The sequence below is a fragment of the Vicia villosa genome, unplaced genomic scaffold (genome assembly GCF_029867415.1).
Source record: "Vicia villosa cultivar HV-30 ecotype Madison, WI unplaced genomic scaffold, Vvil1.0 ctg.002361F_1_1, whole genome shotgun sequence".
Taxonomy (NCBI): Eukaryota; Viridiplantae; Streptophyta; class Magnoliopsida; order Fabales; family Fabaceae; genus Vicia; species Vicia villosa.
Window position 1 is genome coordinate 96,709 of NW_026705907.1, and position 21,051 is coordinate 117,759.

The following is a 21,051-nucleotide window of genomic DNA, read 5'->3' on the forward strand; positions in this document are numbered from 1 at the left end:
ACAACAACTGTGACTCCAATGCAATCAATGCGACCCATGCATGTGGTGCCAAGATATGAACCTCAAGCTCACCTCGCTCTCAATTCATTTCTAGAACCAGAGCCACGCTTCCGATCCGGACTAGGATCCAAGCCACAATATGAACATATAATCCACCGCTTCTATTTTCAAACAAGGATCAAAGCCACCGCTTCTATTTCCTCACAAGGATCAAAGACACCAACAGAATAATAAGATTCCCCATGAATGCATGTACAACTACCAAAAACATATGCAATTAAGATTATCCATATAATCTTAACATCCAAGCATATCACCATATTTAAACACATTGAATTATCCATCAATTGTACAACATATATTCATCATGTAAACAACATCAACAAATGCATTCAAATAGCATTAAACATTTACACATATTACGAATAACATATAACATGTCATACCAACACGTGATATTCACATCTTATTAATTCATGACATATGTATACATAAATACATGTCATTTATACAACCACACAATAATTAAATCATCCAATTCCAACAAACCTAGTTCTATCATAAAGGTTATTGCATTAGCTTCCTAATTCTTCGAACGACGCACAAAACGAAGTTACAGTTCAAAATTTATGGTCTTTACAAAAATTAGTCGAAATTGGATAACTCGCGGGACTGCTCAGGTCGACCGTGGTTCTTAGAAAATGGCTAATAAAGTCAACCGCCAATGTAGTAACAAGTTCATACACCAACAATTCACTACGATAACATAAGAAAAATCAAGATAATTTCTAGCTGATCAGTCTATTTAAATCAAGAAGAATTGAAGCAAATATAAAACTAACCTAGAATCAAGTACACATTAAGAATAACCTGAGAGGGTTGGCCCAGCGGAAGGGAGCTCGGGTCTCAAGGATTTACTCCCTCAAAAGTCTCGAGTTCGATGGTGATCTGACTAGTTGGATACCACATATATTAAAATATAAATAAAGTACACATTAAGAATGCTCAACTCAAAAGTAAATTAGGTGAACTCACCGTAACAATTCACTCAAAAAGTATTCAACATGTTTGTTGAAAATTCGACCAATATTTTTCAACAATTTGCTCGTGTACAATGCTTAAGTAGATTCCTTGTAAAACTTTACAATGTTCAACACCAATAGTTTTATAGTTGCAACGTGACCAAAATTTGACTTAAAGATAACCCCAATTTTACTAATTTTAAATATAGGTTTGGGTTCTTCATTTTCTTAAATCCATAAAGTTCGGTCTTTTTTTTATAAATAAATAAATAAAAATAATGACTTGAGCAGTATAGTTCACAACAGAATATACGTAGTGGGTAGTTGCAGTAGGTTTGAATCAGTAATAGTTGGTTTATCAAACAATCTACTTTTCTTCTCTCTCACTCTATTGCACATTACAAATATTTTCTCTCTATACTCTTTAAGTTTGAGGTAGCTAAAAAGTTGAGAAAATATTTTGAAGAGAAATACAAACAAACATGAAATTTGATTTTGCAATTGTTATTATAGCTGTTAGTATTTTGGGAATTGGTATTGAAAGATGTGATTGCAAAATGGTGCAGTTCATTTTTGGAGATTCTCTATCTGATGTTGGAAACAACATCTACCTTTCCAAAAGTCTTGCTCAGGCAAGTTTGCCTTGGTATGGTATTGATATGGGAAATGGTCTTCCTAATGGTAGATTCTCTAATGGTCGTACCGTTGCCGATATTATAGGTACATCTCGGATGCCAAACATGACATCAACACTAACACATATGTCAATATCATATCAGTTTCAGATACTGATACATATTAGACACTGATATGTATCAGACATCAGTCAGTATCATATCAATATAAGATAGTGATACATGTCAGACACTGATATGAATCACAAAACAAACAAACACGTTATGTTATGTGGAGTATCATCAAACTAATATTATTTACTTGTTTAGGTGACAGCATGGGGCTTCCAAGGCCTCCAGCATTTCTGGACCCATCATTAACTGAAGATGTTATATTGGAAAATGGAGTGAACTATGCTTCTGGAGGTGGAGGCATATTGAATGAAACTGGAAGTTTCTTTGTAAGATTGTAATATTTTTAATTAATTCTTATGATTTATAGTAACCATAGAAAGTCACTAAAATCACCCCTCTTGCAGATTCAAAGATTTTCTCTCTACAAACAGATAGAGCTGTTTCAGGGGACACAAGAACTAATTAGAAGCAAAATTGGAAAAGTGGAGGCAGACAAGTTTTTTCAGGAAGCACGTTATGTTGTTGCTTTAGGTAGCAATGACTTCATCAATAATTACTTGATGCCTCTTTATAGTGATTCATGGACTTACAATGATGAAACCTTCATGGACTACTTAGTGGGAACACTACAAGAACAACTTAAGGTTCATATTTAACTACTTCAATTCAATCATTTCATTTGTGACTTTGGATTCTTGCAATTAGAGAAAAAAATTACACAATTATAGAATAAGATCAAGTTATTCGAATTTCGGTATCACTTTATAATACAATTAAAATATGGTAGAGTCTCGCATCAGAAAATATACACTCTAAACATATATCTATAAACGTAGATAAATCCTTATGTTACAAGTCAGGTATGTAAGGTTGACTTAAATACTACTACAGTTTTAAAACAGTATCGGAGTCTAATCAATTTGCATACAATTAATCCTTTGATTTGAGGGGTTAAAAGTCTTTTACAATTTTGATTTTGTAATAATTAGGTATTGTATGGCCTAGGAGCAAGGGAACTGATGGTGTTTGGGCTTGGCCCAATGGGCTGCATTCCACTTCAAAGAGTGCTTAGTACATCTGGGAATTGTCAAGAAAAAACAAACAAGCTAGCTCTTAATTTTAACAAAGCTTCAAGCAAGGTTGTAAATGATTTGGGAAAGCAACTTCCAAACTCAAGCTACCGATTTGGAGATGCATATGATGTGGTTAATAATGTGATTATCAACCCAAGCAAGTTTGGTAAGTAAATTCCTTCACTTAAGTTTTTAATAATAAAAATAACAAATATATTTTATTTTATTTTTAAAAATCCGATATCTTCTATATGCAACTGCAAAGATTACATCTTTTGAATATGCAGGATTTGAAAACGCAGACTCACCGTGTTGCTCATTTGGAAGAATTCGTCCGGCTCTAACATGTATACCAGCATCAAAATTATGCAAAGATAGAAGCAAATATGTATTTTGGGATGAATATCATCCATCAGACAAAGCTAATGAAATGATTGCCACTGAACTCATCAAGAAATTTGGGTTTAAACGTGATGATCAGACACAATCACCTTCACCATCACCTGAGCTTGCTCCATCTCCTACTTGAGATGATTAATTGATAAATTATACCTTTTTATTTTCTTGTTTAATGTTGTAATTGCTTTTTTTATTCGATTTGTATTGTAACAGAAGTAAGTATTTGTGTTTCTTGAAAAGTTATACTAATTTTTGTTGTTGTCTAAGCTTGTCATGATAAGAGTCATTCTCATTTACTGTTTTTGAAAATCATAAGGATGGCAAGATAAGTGACCAAGTACAAGTAGTGCACACCTACCAAAACCCATCCCAATTTTGATGGAATTTTGTTTTGATTGAGTACGGGTTAATAATCATTTGATTTTATTATTTAGTTTTGATAATGTGAAATATTAGTTTATAATGATGTAATATTTTGGTTTTTATTTTATTATTTAAAATGTATGATTAAAATTTTTTGTAATTATTTTAAATTTTTTTTAAAAATCAAAATAAGACTTTAGTTTAATATTGTTTTTTCTTTTAAATTAAAACAAGACTTTCACCAAATATATAAAATCAAAATAATACTTAAGGAGATTAAGCCAAAACCTCAATATATATATATATATATATATATATATATATATATATATATATATATATATATATATATATATATATATATATATATATATATATATATATATTGTGAATCTTGTTGTTAAATACGACAAATTTCGATATTAATATGTGAGGCAAAGAATAGTAGCAACCAACATAAATGGTCTACAACAATAATAATTCGTACACATATAATATAACAGAATAAGGCGAGACAAAGATGAAGGTTTGGTTACCCAGTTCGATAAAACGATCTACTCTAGGGGAGAAAGCTGCTCTCCAATTCACTATACTCAGAAAGTTGTTACAAGAGATTACATATGAGTTACAAGAGAATAGGCTTCATAGTTCTCAAAGAACAAACCTTATTTTCTACTAAAATGTTTCTCAACCTCTCCAACTCTCAATATAAAAATCACTCAAATTCAAGGTGTTTAGAAGTATTTCCCAATCCCCTAAGATAATTCCAAAGATTTTCCAAAAACCTTTGCCTTTCTAAGTTTTCCCTTGGAATTTTTTAAACCCTTATTCTCCCTTGTTGTCGTAAGCTCTAAGATTGTCACACTGTAATAATAGAAGAGATACATATTTATAATATCCAAAATCCAACAAAACCATAACAAATCCCAAAACATATCTCCTTAATTGTTAGAATAAAAGATATTGGTATGCTCCGTTTGAAGCATTGTATGGTAGAAGGTGTGGGACGCCATTATGTTGGTATGAATCCGGTGAGAGTGCGGTAATTGGACCAGAGATTGTTCAAGAGACGACAGAAAAGATTAAGATGATCCAGGAGAAGATGAAAGCTTCTCAGAGTCGTCAGAAAAGCTATCATGACAAGAGGCGGAAAACACTTGAGTTTCAAGAAGGAGATCATGTGTTTCTAAGGGTTACTCTGACGACTGGTATTGACCGAGCGCTGAAGTCAAGGAAGTTGACGCCGCATTTTATTGGTCCGTTTCAGATTACAGAAAGAGTAGGAGAAGTGGCTTATCGTATTGCGTTAACACTGACGCTTGCGAATTTGCATGGTGTATTTCATGTGTCTCAGTTGCGGAAATACATTGTGGATCAGTCTCATGTGATCCAAGCGGATAATGTGCAAGTGAGGGATAATTTGACATTTGAGGCGTTGCCTATGAGGATTGGAGACCGAAAGTTGAAGCAGTTGCGTGGCAAAGAGATAGTTCTGGTGCGGGTAGCTTGGGAAGGAGCAGCAGGTGAGAATGTTACATGGGAACTAGAGAGTCAGATGAATGACTCCTACCCTGAATTCTTCACTTGAGGTATGTTTTCGAGGACAAAAACTCTTTTAGTGGGGGAGAGTTGTAACACCCCATATTTTCCGTTTATTAATTTAATTTGGATTTAAATTAATTATTTGGAATTTTGGTACTTCAATTTGGATTTAATTGGAAAATTATGGAATAAGAGCTATTGGGCTTAAGGTGTAATGTTAGTAAAAGAGGGGTGCTATTTGGTTAGGCCTTTTACTAAGTTGTGTTTATTTTATTTTATTTTTCATAAAATAAGAAAAGAACCAATTGGGAGAAAAAGAGGAACACGTGAAAGAGCAGAGAAGAGAAGAAGAAGAGGAAGAATAGAACCTTCAGGAACTCCGATCGAACGTAAGGGGGACTCTTCCTTTTAGTATTTATTATGTGATTATAGGTGATAAGACTGATTAGGATATTATTTGATTCAATTGTTTGTATAGGGATTGGGATTGTTAGGTTTGGGAATGAAATATTTTATGGGAATTGATGATATTGCATGAAATTATGAATGGAAAAATGTGTTTTCATGGTGTTTGATGATGTGTGATAATGTCTCCGATGTTTTTATACTTTTATGTGATGTTTGAAATGTATTTTGGGTGGAGAATGGGTGAGATCGCAGGTCTGTTGCAGATATGAAAATTCTGCATAATCGCACATCTGCTAAATGGATGCTGTTTGTTTCCCAAAAACTGTTTGAGCCTGCTAAGTGGACCTGGCCCGCTAAGCGGAGGTCCCAACGTAGTTCTTTTCTGTCACGAGTCGCTGGTGGGCCGCTGAGCGGACCCTGCTGTGTAGAAATTTTTCCAAACGTCGAATTTGCATATCTTTTGATCCGTGTACCCTTTTTATGTGCCTTCTTGGACATTGTAAAACTAATTAAATATTTTATAGTATAAAATAGTAGTATGGGCAGTGGTCGACGTTATTTCTAAAACTCGATTTAATCGCTTTGGTGGAATGAAACATTGTGCAAATGTGTGAATTGCGGATAAGACAATGTAATGTTGTGGTGATGAATGAATTGTGATTTGCTATGTTTAATTAATGATTGAATGATTGCGGAACATGGGCATCCTTGTTGGCAGTGATAATGGTGAGTTTGTGAGACGATGTATTTCATCGGATCGGTGATGTGTAAGTATGTCATATGTGTGTGTATTCATTCATACATCATTTAATAACTGAATCTCGATGACGTATGGATTAGTGGTGGACATAATTCCCATTGTGTGGAATTTGTGTCGGTATGGCCGTATCTCGGTGATGTTTAGATCGGTCGGGTGGATTAAGTCCACGGTTTATTGGTACCACATGCATTGTGTCAGTTGGTCCATATGCATATTAATATAACATGAATAAATGAGTTTCAGTGTTATATTTTGATGATGTAATTGTTGGTATTGTTGCTTGATGAGTGTATGAAAATATGAATATAATGCAATTTGGGTGAAGGGAATGCTATGATGTTATGTTGCTTATGAATGCATAATATTTATTAATTGTGAATGAGACTCACCCTTACATGTTGTCATTTTTCAGATTAAGGATATTGGCTTTCGACTTGGTAAGTGTCATACCCCAAAATTTTCCCATCATATTTAATCATATTTCAGTCCATCTGACTTTCAAATGCTCAAAGATACACAAGAAGGAAGCATGCAGTCCATCTGATTCAAAAGATTGCTCACTCAATGGCCCAAACAACCAATAATCGACTAGTTGACCTAAAAGTCAAACCATGGTCAAAATACAGTCAAAACTCCTGATTTTTGGTCAACATCAATATTTTGAAGTCACATTCATCATTTGATCAAGGGTTGATCATGATTCATCAAGGAAAGATTAGAAATCCACAAATGTCCAAGTTACTAAATTAGGGTTTACAGGAGAAAGTCAACCCAACTTTGACTGATCATATCTCCTTCATACTTTATCAGAAATTCCCCAACCAAAGCTCATTCTCAAGGAAATTCAATTATCTACGACTTTGATGTTGGGCCCAAGGTCAAGAAATGCTTCCGCCTAGGAGATATAAGTCAAAACATTACAGGTCCTTCTAGGAGCTCGCAAAAAGCAGTTTTTTCTCAGAAGCCATATCATCAAGATAAAATCCTCAAATAGGAAAACGGTTCAAAAGTAGCTCATAGAGGACATCTTGGGCTTTCCAAAAAGTCATAGAACATGGTCATATGATAAAAATTGAAAGAGATACGAGGCTCAGAAGTTGGTCGATTTTCAAGAAGAATACAAAACTCTTATTGCACAATTTTGTGTTTTTGGACAAATGGGCCTAAGTTTTGGACTTCAAACATGCCGATGACCTAAAAAAGGACCTCTAAGGCATTGCCCATTGTCATACCCAAAATTTGCCCTCTTATATTTACCAATATCACTTTATTTCAAATGAGTGAAATGGTACATTTGGTAAGAGTGTAATGTTTGCTGGTACGATGTCCCAGGTTCGAATCTCACCTCCCTCAACTTTTTATCTTATTTTTTTATTTTATCTTTTTACCCTTTTTTTACTTTTTATTTTTTTTTTCACTTTTTTAAATATATTAGATTTATTAGTATTAATATTAGTTATTTTTTTTTATTAGCTATCATCATATTTTATTATTTTAGTAAAGTTTATAGTTCTATTTTTATTGATTAAGTTTTAGTAGATTAGATCTAAATTATAATATTTTTGTCACTATTATTAAAATTATTCTTATTAGGTTATTATTAGATTATGTTTGGTATTATTATTTACTTAGTTATGAGAAATTATTACTGATTAAAGAAAAAACCATGAAATAAAAAAAAGAGTGAAGACCCATTTTGGTCCCTCACAAAAATTACAGAACCCAAATTAGTCCTCCACAAAAAATAGGACCCGATTTAATCCCTTACAAAATATAATCGGGTCATATTAGTCCTTCTGGGGATATTTTTTTCAAACCGGTTTTTTCTTCTACTTTTAAACCGTGACTGGACCGCCAAGTCGTATTTTATTTTTCATTTTTATTTTTTAAATACTAAATAGATTTTTATTTTTAATTTTGATTTTATTTTTAAACAATTCAGATTTTAAAATATAAAAAAAAAATAAGATTTGTTTTGAGAAGGTATAGAACTCAAGACATTTAGGTCACATCCTATGCCTTTACCACTATGTCAACATACATTGATGACAAATAATTGACATGATTTATAGTAATACTAAACAATTCTGAATTTAAAACAAAAAATATAAATTTTGATACCTACGGGGTCTCAAACCCAAGTCCCTTCAAATTAACAGGTAGTCACTTTATTGTAAATATGAAAAGTAATCTAAGAGGGGTTGCATGAATTTGATTAATTGATATTAGTGAATTTTTCTCGATAATGAATGTTAACAATGTTTTGATTTTTTTGAAACTATTATAACAATTTCAAAAAAATTAGATCAATATTGCTAACATTCATAATCGAGAAAAATTCACTAATACCGATTAATCTAACTGATTCACCCGCTCTTAAATCACTTTTCATATTTACAGTACAGTGAAGTGACTATCATTAAATTTGAAGGGACTTGAGTTTGAGACCTCATGGGTACAAATTTTATATTTTATATTTTAAATTTAGAATTGTTAATTTAATATTACTATAAATCATGCGAATTATTTGTCACAAGTGTACGTTGGCATAGTGGTAAAGGCATAGGATGTGACCTAAATGTCTTAAGTTCGATTCCTTTACAGAACAAATCTTATCTTTTTTTGTATTTTAAAATCTAAATTGTTTAAAAATAAAATCAAAATTAAAAATAAAAATCAATTTAGTATTTAAAATATGAAAAATGAAAAATAAAATACGACTTGGCGGTCCAGTCACGGTTTAAAAGTAGAAGAAAAAACCGGTTTGAAAAAATATCCCCAGAAGGACTAATATGACCCGGTTATATTTTGTAAGGGATTAAATCGGGTCCTATTTTTTGTGGAGGACTAATTTAGGTTCTGTAGTTTTTGTGAGGGACCAAAATGGGTCTTCACTCTAAAAAAAAAGAGAGAATATATGGATTTGAATTGGAATAATATTGGTTGTCTAAAACAGTGGGCAAGCCGTGTGAATCTTTGTCACAAATTGACAATCTTTATGAGATTAGAAAATAAAATCTTTCCAAGATAATTTGGGAGATTGATCTTCAGTTGGTAAACCTAATTGAATGAGATATATAGGCAAGGATAATAGAAGCCTAGGGGGGTTTTTCTTTCGGCCACAACAAGACGGATAGCGGAGCTCCAAAATCGTGAATTCATGTGCCATGGCAGAAGGATTTTAAGATGAATTCAGGCTTTCCCACGCGTACAACAAGACTCCTCGCGCTCTTCTGAAGCCAACCGAACCACCACCATTGCTTGCAGCACTCGAAATCGCTAGAAAAGTCACGGTTTGAACCTCTTAATTTTACGATCAATTTCAATCATTCCTGCATCATAAATAATATTTGAACCCATGAACGTGTTTATGATGATGTTTTCAAAGTTTCTGGACTGTTTGATTCAAGTTTAGCCGCAGGTACCGTGATCCACCATTATTAGGGTTCATAACCTTTGATTTGGGGAAACACGGTTAGAGATAAAATTGGACCAAATAGGCGGCACTATTGAACTCAGGAGCGAATTTCCGATCGATCTGTGGTCCTACATCCAATTTATACTGCATATTATTGATTTTGGAAGTTTGCAGGTGTTATAGTGACAGGCTGAACCGTCACTATTGGCTCCCGTTGGTAAATGTATGAAAAAATTCAATTGGAGAAGACGACTACTAGGCGCGCGTTTTTGGTTCAGATTTTAAATGATTTGTTATTTTATTATACTTTGGTTTCGTTTGGTTAACAGTGAATTGCAGGTGATGCAGCGGATGAGAGAAGTGTCTAAAGGTCTTCTGGCCGGATAACGCAGGATCGATCCCTGCCTCCGCCATAATATTTTGTTAACATTATTTTCTTCTTGATCCACTGCAGATCCAGCGCGGCTGGCCTACGCATACATACCATATGCCCTCACGTTACCAGCCTTTAGATCAAGGCTAAACAAGATCCGACGCGCCAGAGCCTACAAGCATACCATGGGCACTCTTCTAGCAACCTTATGGAATCAAAAGCTGAGTTTTCTCTATCTTCTTTATTTATTTACTTTAATTATATTTTATCTTCTTATTTTCTTTAGTTTCCACCATAGTTATTACTTATAGCCTTTTTTTTAATTTTTTTTCTTTCTTTAATAAATTATTATAACAAATTTTAATTATTTATTTTCATCGAAAGTTCGAGTTTCTTACCGTTTTATCCATAATTGTTTTATTATCATTTAAAATTCAATATCATCTTCAAATAAACTTTTTATCAATTAAATAATTAGGATTATATCCAATAATTTTTTAGTTGATATTTTGATTCGAACTCTCGTTTTTTCTCAGTAACTTTGATATTATTTCAATTTGTTTATTATTTTATTAATCAGGGTTTACAATGATCATTCCATACATTGAGATATTTGTTTTCCGTGCCTTTTTCAGGGTTGCTTCTCAAATACTGTAGAAATTGATTCACGGTTTTTATTTATCAAAATAGGTCACATTATATACAAGATGAGGCATTCATTTAGCTCCTAGAATCATGCCTATAATACTGTAATTTCTAATTCTATATACAACAGTACAATTACAATATTGAATGAAATCTGATCCTATTATTAATAGCAGGATTTTTACCAAATATGGCTGAACAGAATATGATTCTGTTATACCAAATATAGCTTAATACCCCCCCTCAAGTTGGAGCATGAAGATTTCTAATGCCCAACTTGTCGATAAAAGAGTTAAATTGCGGCTTTCCTAATGCTTTTGTGAGTATATCTGCAAGCTGAGCAGTGGTAGGAACATAGATTGGACGGATATTATCTTTGAGAATTTCATTCCGAACGAAATGGCAGTCAACTTCAATGTGTTTGGTGCGTTCATGAAACACCGGGTTCTTGGCAATGTGTAAAGCCGCTTGACTGTCACAGTGAATGATCATGGGTTTGTTATGATCAATTCCTAGATTAGAGAGGATTCCCTTTAACCATTTTAACTCGCATGTAGTAGTCGCCATTGACCGGTACTCAGCCTCAGCAGATGACCGAGAGACCGTATGTTGTTTTTTCGTTTTCCAAGAAATAGGAGAGTCACCAAGCTGCACCAGCCAGCCAGTGATTGATCGCCTGGTTAGAGGGCAGCTAGCCCAATGTGAGTCGCACCAACCGTGAAGTTGCAGGTCACATTGTTGACTGAAAAATATTCCTTGTCCTGGATTGCCTATCAAGAACCGAACCACTCTTAATGCAGCCTCCCAATGATCCGTACGAGGTTCGTGCATGAATTGAGACAAAATATGAACACAATAAGATAGCTCAGGCCGAGTGAAGCACAAATAAATCAACCGCCCAACCAAACGCCGGTATTTCTCGGGACTTGAAAGCAACGGTCCCGCAGCTAGTGATAAGCGATGGTTCTGCTCCAGTGGGGTGGGCGCAGGTTTAGCACCAAGAAGGTCGGCTTCAGATATGATGTCAAGTGCGTATTTGCGCTGACAAAGAAAAATACCTGTAGGATTTCTAGCAACTTCAATACCTAGAAAATACTTCAATACACCCAAGTCTTTCATATGAAAACAAGTGCTAAGGTATAGTTTAAAATGCTTGATGGCAGAGGAAGTATTTCCTGCAATGATTAAGTCATCAACATAAACAAGAACCACAAGGTGGGTATCTTCTTGGTGCAAAGTAAACAAAGAATAATCAAGGTATGATTGTTGGAATCCGTAAGATTTGAGAGCAGCTGAAAGCTTGGCAAACCAAAACGTGGAGCCTGTTTTAAACCATAAAGAGATTTATGTAGTCTGCAGACCATGTCTTGTTGCGAAGTTGAAAAACCAGGAGGCATTTTCATGAAAACCTCTTCATGCAGATCCCCGTGTAGAAACGCGTTGTGCACATCCATCTGATGGAGTTCCCAAGCTTTTGCCGCTGCCACTGCCAAGACAGTGCGTACCGTTACCATTTTTGCGACCGGTGCAAATGTTTCAGTGTAATTGACCCCTTCCACTTGGTGATTGCCTAGTATGACTAATCGGGCTTTAAATCGTTCAATTGTACCATCAGAGTGGTGTTTTATGCGGTACACCCATTTGCAACCAAGAGCTTTCTTCCCATGAGGTAGTTTTTGTATACTCCAAGTACGATTTCGTTCAAGGGCTTCGATTTCAGTTTGCATTGCGTCTCTCCAACGAGCATCCTTCACTGCCTCATGAAAGTATAATGGCTCTTTTTCGGCACTAATTGCTGCAAGAAAATGTTTATGCGGCAAAGAAATTTTTTCACAATTTACATAATGTGTGATAGGATATGGTGCACCTGAAGCGTGTGATTGAGCGGATGAGCAAGGTAAAGGACTCAACTTATGAACCGTGTTGGTGACGTAGTCTTGCAACCGAGTAGATGGATACTTGACACGGCAACCGCGTCCCAAAGATTCATTTTCATTCTCGTCGTGACTAGTTTGAGATTGTATATGTATGGGGTCTGTTACTGCATCAGTACTTTCTTCACCATCCTCTACAGCAGGATTCCCCCTATTTTCATGTATGATTTCTATTGATGACTCATTTTGATAGGATGTCCCACCTTTATTTTGATTTTCCACATCATCCTCTTCTGTGACAGGAAGCTCCAGCGTCGTTCTATTTGTCCCAACATTATCTTTTTGTTTTTCAATTTCATGAAATGGAAACTGATTTTCAGAGAAAATTACGTCTCGTGACACAAAGAATTCATGGCTTTCAAGATCGTAAACTCTCCATCCTTTTTGTCCATAAGGATACCCAACGAAAACACACCGACGGCTGCGAGTCGCAAATTTGTCTCCATTTGTATGTTGGTTTCGTGCAAAACACAGGGAACCGAAAACACGCAAGTGAGTATAACATGGTGCATGTCCATGTAGTATTTCATATGGGCTTTTTCCTTTTAAAATGGAGCTTGGAGTTCGATTAATCAAGTATCCTGCTGTCAAGACACATTCGCCCCAAAAATCAATGGATAGATTTCCTTGAAATCTTAAAGCTCGCGCCACATTTAGAATATGCCTATGCTTTCTTTCGACTCTACCATTTTGTTGGGGTGTTCCTGTGCAAGAAGTTTGGAACATTATCCCATTTTCAAGAAAATATTTTTTCATGCAAATAAATTCTGTTCCATTATCGCTTCTTACGGTTTTGACCTTCTTATTATACTGCCTTTCCACCATAGAAAAAAAATTTGTCAGTGTCCTTGACACTTCCTTTTTATCAGTTAGTAGAGAAATCCAAACTGCACGTGAGCAATCATCGACAATAGTGAGAAAGTATGAAGCACCACAAGAAGAGGGAGTTCTATATGCTCCCCATAGATCACAATGTATTAAATCAAATATGTCAGAAGCTTGTTTATTACTCAACGAAAATGTTTCTCTAGTTTGTTTAGCTCTTTGGCATGTATCACAAACTTTATTTTTCAACTCACTAACACTACCTCCATTACAATTAGAGACTAACTGAGTAGTTTTCCGAGATGGATGTCCCAAGCGTTTATGCCACATATCTAGTTTATTTAATCCTTCAACCTTGTTAGCCTTTACTTTCGGAACCTCCCGGAATAAGTAGAGTCCATCCCTCCGTTCACCCGCTCCAATCAGCATCTTCGAAGTGCGGTCCTGAATAGCACACAAATCAGCGGTAAAATGAACATTACAATTGGATTCATCTGACAATTGTGATATAGAAATTAAATTGCAATTCAACTGAGGAACATAAAGCACATTTTTTAGTATTAAATCATCAGCGAGCTTTATTTTTCCTTCTTTAGTTGACATTGAAGTTTGTCCGTTGGGAAGTCCAACGGGACAACCAATTACTTCCTTCACATCGCATAGGTGTTGTATTATTCCTGTCATATGATTAGATGCTCCGCTATCGAGGATCCAAGCGTTGAGTTTAGTCTTACCGGTCATGCTCTCATTTGAAGTAACTTTTGAGGTGTTCAACATTTCTACTAGAGTTTTCCACTGCTCTTTGCTCAATCCTGTCATGATAGGGTTCTCTATATCTCCACCACTAGATCCCATGTTCTGGACAGCATGCGCACGCACCGGTCCTCTTTGAGCACGTCCACTGTTAGATGCAGTACCTCCAGCGCGATTCTGGCCTCTTCCTCGCCCTACTGCTTTTTCATCATTTCTGGGACGTTCCCCCCACCATTCTGGGTATCCGATTAGCTGGAAGCAACCTGCTTCATCATGACCCGATCTGTTGCAGTGCGTACACACAAATTTGTTCTTGATCTCGCGCCCTTTCATCTTTGCACTTGCTTGAACTGCCAAGGCCATAACTTCTGTCCTTTCTTCTTTTCCTCGTGTGATAGATCGCATTCGTTCTTCTTGCACCATAATAGAATACATCTTATTCAAAGATGGCATGGGGTCGGTGGCTAGCAAATTGGAACGCACAGTTCCATACAGCCCATCATCTAATCCCATTAAAAACACGTGACATCGTTCGTCTTCTCTGCGTTTTTCAAGTTTTATTTGAATGCCACACGTGCACCCCTTACATGTGCAGGTCAGTGCCTGTTCATGGTTTGCTAAGTCATCCCACAGAGCCTTCAACTTTCCATAGTAGGCCACCATGGACAAACCTCCTTGTTTGCATTGAGCCAATTCTGATTTGAGTTGTTGAACGCGCGGGCCATTCACGACAGAAAATCTCTCCTTTATGTCGTCCCAAAGCTCCTTAGAGGTTTCAAAATAAGACATGGTAGTTCGCAGACTAGGTTCTACCGTATTCAAGATCCATGACACCAACATGGCCTGAACAGTCCACCAATCCTCCATCATAGAGGATTCTTCTTCAGGTTCTTTTATGGTTCCATCAATGAACCCCCATTTTCTCCTTGCTCTTAAGGATGTTTTCACAGCTCTAGCCCATTCATCATAATTTTCACCCCGCAGCTGCACTTGCGTAATCACACTTCCAGGGTTGTCGTTGGAAGTGAGATCGTAGGGCGATGGCTTTTTCTTCTGAGATTGATCATCTCCTGTTACAGAAGATTTTGGATCTTTTTCTCCTTCCATGGCTCTGATACCATGTAGAAATTGATTCACGGTTTTTATTTATCAAAATAGGTCACATTATATACAAGATGAGGCATTCATTTAGCTCCTAGAATCATGCCTATAATACTGTAATTTCTAATTCTATATACAGCAGTACAATTACAATATTGAATGAAATCTGATCCTATTATTAATAGCAGGATTTTTACCAAATATGGCTGAACAGAATATGATTCTGTTATACCAAATATAGCTTAATAAATACACTCCGACTACGCGCCACGTCAAATACGAAGCTAAGTCTTAGCCTCTTTTATTTAAATATTTATTTGCCTTTTTTTTAGTTAATTAGGGTTTAGTGCCCTCGTCAATAGAATTCCTCCTACACTTACTTCAATTCTCTAATGATCAGGTTCAATGCTTAAGGCTCGAGGCAAACTTTTGCCCATCAATCTTCCAATCGAAGCTAAGTATTTTTACCCTTTTCTCGTATTTTTACTTTTGTTAATTAGGGTTAACCCTGTCTATGGCTGAACTGATAATGCACTCACAAATGCCCGTTTCCCATTTTTCCCACCTTTTCAGGGTTTGTCAATTACCAAGACTACGAATAATTGGTAACCCTAAAACTCAAATCTTAATTATTACTTGTCTCAAACTTATTAATCTATTTATCCCGCTGGTTTCAATTTCCCTTCCCTCCGCTGGTTTCTTTTTCCCCTTCCCCATATTTACTATTAATATTAATTGATGTGGTTAGTAACTTAGGGAGTGTAACCCTGAACTGAATTAGGATAACTAATTACAAGATAAATAACTGAATTTAATCACGTGATTGTTGCACCCACGCACACTTTTGGGGTAACCTCTTTGTTGCCTGTTGCCTGTTGCCTGTTGCCTTGTTGCCTGTTGCCTTGTGTTTTTTTTGCAGAATAAGCCATGTCCCTCGAATACGAGGATACCTTAGCCGGTTGCCTCGATTAAGATCATGGTCCCTAATGACGCTGCCTTCGATACGTATGATCTCGACCCTCAGAAGCTGCCTACGAAAAAGGCTAAGGTATCCTCTGGTTGCCTACGAAAGGCTATTCTGATCTTTCCCTGAGACTACCTGCCTCTCTATGGCATGGGTCAGTCTTATGGTGAACGATAAACCTCGATGACCCTTCAACATCCAAACGAAAGGCTTCCTGCCCTCTCATGGCATGGATAGACCCTTTCATCCTGAAAGGCTAAAAGAAACCTATCATCTAAGTTTAAGGTAATTGCTCCTAATTGCCTTGCTCTGGATAAAACTGTTTTTTTCATATTCTTTCTCATAAATCTTCAAAAGGGCTACGCTCATTTACGAGCTAAAGTCCCTATTCTTTTCTTCTACATTTCTAAACAAAAAACGAGCAAAGCAATTAAGAGCCCATGGAAAACCATGAATGCAAGGGGTGCCTTACACCTTCCCTTTGCATAATTACCCCCCGAACCCTATTTTATTTAAAAGGTTTTTCCTGTTGCTTTTAGCCTTTCTAACTTGTTTGGATAAAATAAAAGTTGGTGGCGACTCTTGCTTACCGCGACATTTCAAATAAAGTCAGTTCACCGTATTACACCCATATTTTTAATTTTTTTATTTGATATTTGTTTGAATTTCATTTTAAATAAAGACAAATAAATTAAGTAAAAATATAAAATAACGGTTTGAATTCATGGAGCTTTATTTCTAATCATCCAATGGCCCAAAATAACACCCTAATCAAGTCCAAATCCGTGGAGGAGTGATTAAACAGCATTGATACAAAAATAGAAAGTTTTAAGTCATATTTTCCTTAAAAAATTTCTATCTTTCTAAAATGTCAAGACCCTAGCCCATGAATTAACCTAATTCTTTCCTATATATGTACCATAACAGTGCAGCCATTAGGAAAACATGCAACATAGTTGGCAAGAAGAAGCAGTTATTCACCCCTGGGAACGTGTGTTCGAACCTTGGCTTTGCCAGGTTATTTTCATCAATTATTTTGAATCAATTCGTCCACGGATCCAGTGCAACGTCTTCACGCAGGACTACGATGCTCCCTCAGGATCACATCGCAGGATCTCCACCAATCCAGATCCAAGGATCCAGAATATGCCCTCACCATGGACCTTCAAGGACTCCACCACACTTAATCAGAGCTAAGTTTTCCTAATTTTTTTATTATATAATCCTTTTATTTGTTTAATTAGTTTCTTTATATTTTTAGCTTATTAATTTATTTGCTCTAAATTTATTTTTATATTTACTAAAAAGGTTAATTTTGATAATAATTTATTTTCTTATCGAAAACTCGATTTTCTCATTATTTTATCAATATTTGTTTTTAAACAATAAAAATTATTATTTTTGCATGTGCTTTTAATCAATTAATTTTTTTAACCTCGAGTCATTTATAAACCCTAATAGCCTTAGGTTTATTGATAGGTGTTGCCCATTAACCCTGGTCTAGATTTTTATTTGTTTCTTTTATTAACCTTGGTTAACTTGCTCCCCATTTGGGGTTTTTTCCGGTTTATTTGTTTGCCTAAGTTATTACTATTTTAATTTTTGATCTACCACGTTATAATTGTTGAGGTCTTTAATGCACTAATTTTTCTCTTCTTTGTGCCTAATTTTCAGGGTTAACCAAGATCCTTCAGCCACGCGCCACACCAGATCAAAGAGCTAAGTTTCTAATTCTTTTTTTTTGTTTAAGCATCATTTTATTTTTATTTTGCCTTTTGAATTAAAATAGGGTTTGTATCGATCGTCAATGAATATGTAATACACTAACCCTTATTTGATTTCCTTTTAATTTTCAGAATTGATCAAGGGTTGGAGAAGATCAAGACATTCAATATTTTGATTACTTATTGTTCCCTCTTATTTTTTGCCAATTATTCCCCTTCCCCGCAGGTGTTTATTGTAATAGCGTAGGACTTTATGTTTTCCTGCCTTTAATTTCTGCAATTTTAAACTGCGTGGTTAGTAATCTTAGGGAGTGCAAGCCTTGAAATGAATTAGAATAACTAATTACAAGATAAATAATTGAATTTAATCACGTTATTGTTGCACCTACACACCTTTAGGGTAATACCTCTTGTTGCCTTTGTTGCCTGTTGCCTTATGATTCTGTTGCCTCTAATTAAACTAAATAATAGTCAACTCCCTCGATTCCAAGGATACCTAAAGCAAGGTTGCCTAAAGAGATTGAAAATCATCTAGTCCCTCGAAGTTGCCTCGGAAAAATAAGATGATTGTCCTATTGCTAAGGTATCCTCGCATGATGCCTAAAAATATTAAATGACTATTATATCCTTCCATTAGACTACCTGCCCTCTTTATGGCAAGGGACAATCTTGTGGCAAACGATAATTTCTCAATGACCCTTCACATCCAATTGAAAGACTTCCTGCCCTCTCATGGTATGGATAAACCCTTTCACCCGAAAGACTTAAAAAACAAGAAAGACAAACTTAGGGTAGGTGTTCTTAAGTGCTTGCTCACATCCAATTCAAAATTCAAATGCTTTTCCCACCTCTTTTCAAAAATCGAATTCAAAAAGACTACGCTTATTTACAAGCTAAAGTTCTTCTTCAAATCTTTTCTTATTTAAAATCTTTTCAAACAAATCAAACGAACAAGTGAGCTAAGCAATTAAGAGTCCGTGGATAACCATGGATACAAAGGGTGCTTTACACCTTCCCGTTGTATAACTTACCCCCCGAACTCAAAATCTTTAAAAGTTCTTTCCGTTCTTTTAGCCTTTCCAAATTGGATAAAATAAAAGTCGATGGTGACTCTTGCTTACTGCGACATTTCTTTAAAAGTCAGTTCACCGTATTATAGAACTGGCGACTCTGCTGGGGACGCTTTCGATTTAAAAGAGGGGTTGTGATCGGTCACCATTTCTACCTAATTTCTATCATAGATTGGGTCTAAATTTGTTGATTCGGTAACACTTTGATCAATGTTTTATTATTTTTGTTTAAATATTTCATGTTTTATTATTTTTGTTTAAATATTTTATGTTTACTTTGCATTATGTTTTAATTTAAGTTATTTAGATGCTTTTTATGCCGTTTGGTTAGTTGTGTACGAATTTCAGGTTTGAACAAGTCATCTTAAGTGTCAAAGCAACTATGAAGGAAGGAGAGGCAAGAGAAAGATGAAAATTCAAGGTTCTGGGGTCTAACACGGCCGCCCGTGCTTCCACGCACGGCCCGTGTCAGGAGAATGGCACTCTCCATACAAAATCCAGGGACCACGCACGGCCGCCCATGCTTCCACGCACGGCCCGTGACAGGATGGCTGGGAGCAAAAATAAAAATAAAGAGCAGCACGGCCGCCCGTGCGTCCAAGCACGGCCAGTGCTGCTGTGAGCGTGAAAACTTCCAATTTTAGGGCTTTTTCACTAAATCTCCACCTTGAGGGTACTTTAGACATTTTATTTGCCTGAGATTTGTACCTAGACTATTTAGTTGAGTTTGAGAGAATTATTTTGGAACTTTTGCATCATACTATAGAAAATCACAGAAGAGAGAAGATAGCTTCATCAAGGGTTTCGGAGACGGAGAGATTCAACGGTGGACACCATTGAAGATCAAAGTTCCCAATTATCTTTGTAATGTCTAAATTCTTTACTTTGTCTTTCTTGAATATTATGAGAGGCTAAACCCCCCAATGCTAGGGGGTGGTCCTGATTTGGTTTTTTGTAATAACGATGAATTTGTGATTTCGTCAATACATTGGTTTATATTATTCAGTTAAATTATGCAATGTTCTTCATGTTTTCTTTATCGGACAAATAAGGATTATTCTATGGCTAACAAATACAGGACTGTAGTTGTTAGGGTTTGTGCATAATTTGATTATAGTAGATATCACCTAGGACTAGGGATACCCTATAATTACCATATAATCTTGATCAAATAAAAGCTTGGTTTCAATTTAGGTTCCTAAGGACTTAGGATTTAGGTTGGAAGACCAAAGGTTTTCTCACTAAGGACTTAGGAGGAAACACCCTAAGGATGTGGTAACTGAATGTTATGAACTTGTTGAAGAGATCTTAATTCTGCAGTGTTACATGCCAAATCAACCACTCACCCTAGCATCTCATATATTTGATAACAAAAATCAATTTATTTTCTCGTTATTTTTTCTGTGCAAGGATTTATTCCATCAAAACCAAAACATTAGTTTTTTGTTCAATTGAATTAAACTTTAAGAATCTGTTTTTCCTACGCAGTCCTTGAGATCGACATTCGGGGAATTTCCCTATTATTACTACAGAGGCAAATTAGTACACTTGCTATTTTTCCGATCAAGTTTTTGGCGCCGTTGCCGGGGACTGCCAAAATACAGATTTTTAACTTAAGTTCAATTGCAATTTTGTTGCTCTGCGACTAAAATTTTATTTTCTGCACTTTTTATTTTTATTTTATTTTTTTATTTTTTTCTTATTCTAAAAATTGTCTAATCTGTTTATGCGAGGTAAGGCCTCAGCTGAATTTCTTTTTGACGCAGAAATCGAAAGAACTTTGCACGCAAGGCGTAGACAAGCTCGTCGAGAAAATCTGGAATCTGAAGAAGAAATTATTGCAGTTCATTCCGGTTCAGATTCTGAAAGTGAAGGAGAAGTCATGGGAGAGAATCCACCAGCCCCGGAGAGACTCCTTGGTGACTACG

At 35.6% G+C, this 21,051-nt stretch overlaps 2 protein-coding genes across 2 annotated transcripts; one reads left to right on the forward strand and one right to left on the reverse strand.

Moving 5' to 3' along the window:
• Positions 1-1,468: 1,468 nt before the first annotated feature.
• Positions 1,469-3,643, forward strand: LOC131638654 (GDSL esterase/lipase At1g74460-like). Its single transcript, XM_058909220.1, has 5 exons — positions 1,469-1,742; positions 1,967-2,097; positions 2,176-2,415; positions 2,761-3,010; positions 3,132-3,643. Exons 1-5 carry the CDS (start codon positions 1,505-1,507, stop codon positions 3,371-3,373), a joined length of 1,101 nt encoding a protein of 366 aa, XP_058765203.1. The 5' UTR covers positions 1,469-1,504; the 3' UTR covers positions 3,374-3,643.
• Positions 3,644-13,858: 10,215 nt separating this feature from the next.
• LOC131638655 (uncharacterized) lies at positions 13,859-14,616 on the reverse strand. Its single transcript, XM_058909221.1, has 2 exons — positions 14,246-14,616; positions 13,859-13,955 (listed from the first exon to the last, which is right to left on the reverse strand). The coding sequence occupies exons 1-2, from the start codon at positions 14,595-14,597 to the stop codon at positions 13,921-13,923; spliced, it is 387 nt and encodes a 128-aa protein (XP_058765204.1). The 5' UTR covers positions 14,598-14,616; the 3' UTR covers positions 13,859-13,920.
• Positions 14,617-21,051: the final 6,435 nt, after the last annotated feature.

What these genes read in the sequence shown, in the direction of transcription:
- LOC131638654 (XM_058909220.1), top strand. Translation starts at nt 1,505, where the DNA reads ATGAAATTTGATTTTGCAATTGTTATTATAGCTGTTAGTATTTTGGGA. An exon ending in TACCGTTGCCGATATTATAG is followed by an intron (nt 1,743 to 1,966) that starts GTACATCTCGGA and finishes TTACTTGTTTAG; the next exon opens with GTGACAGCATGGGGCTTCCA. An exon ending in TATCAACCCAAGCAAGTTTG is followed by an intron (nt 3,011 to 3,131) that starts GTAAGTAAATTC and finishes TTGAATATGCAG; the next exon opens with GATTTGAAAACGCAGACTCA.
- LOC131638655 (XM_058909221.1), bottom strand. Translation starts at nt 14,597, where the DNA reads ATGAAAGGGCGCGAGATCAAGAACAAATTTGTGTGTACGCACTGCAAC. An exon ending in TTCAAATGAGAGCATGACCG is followed by an intron (nt 13,956 to 14,245) that starts GTAAGACTAAAC and finishes TGTGCTATTCAG; the next exon opens with GACCGCACTTCGAAGATGCT.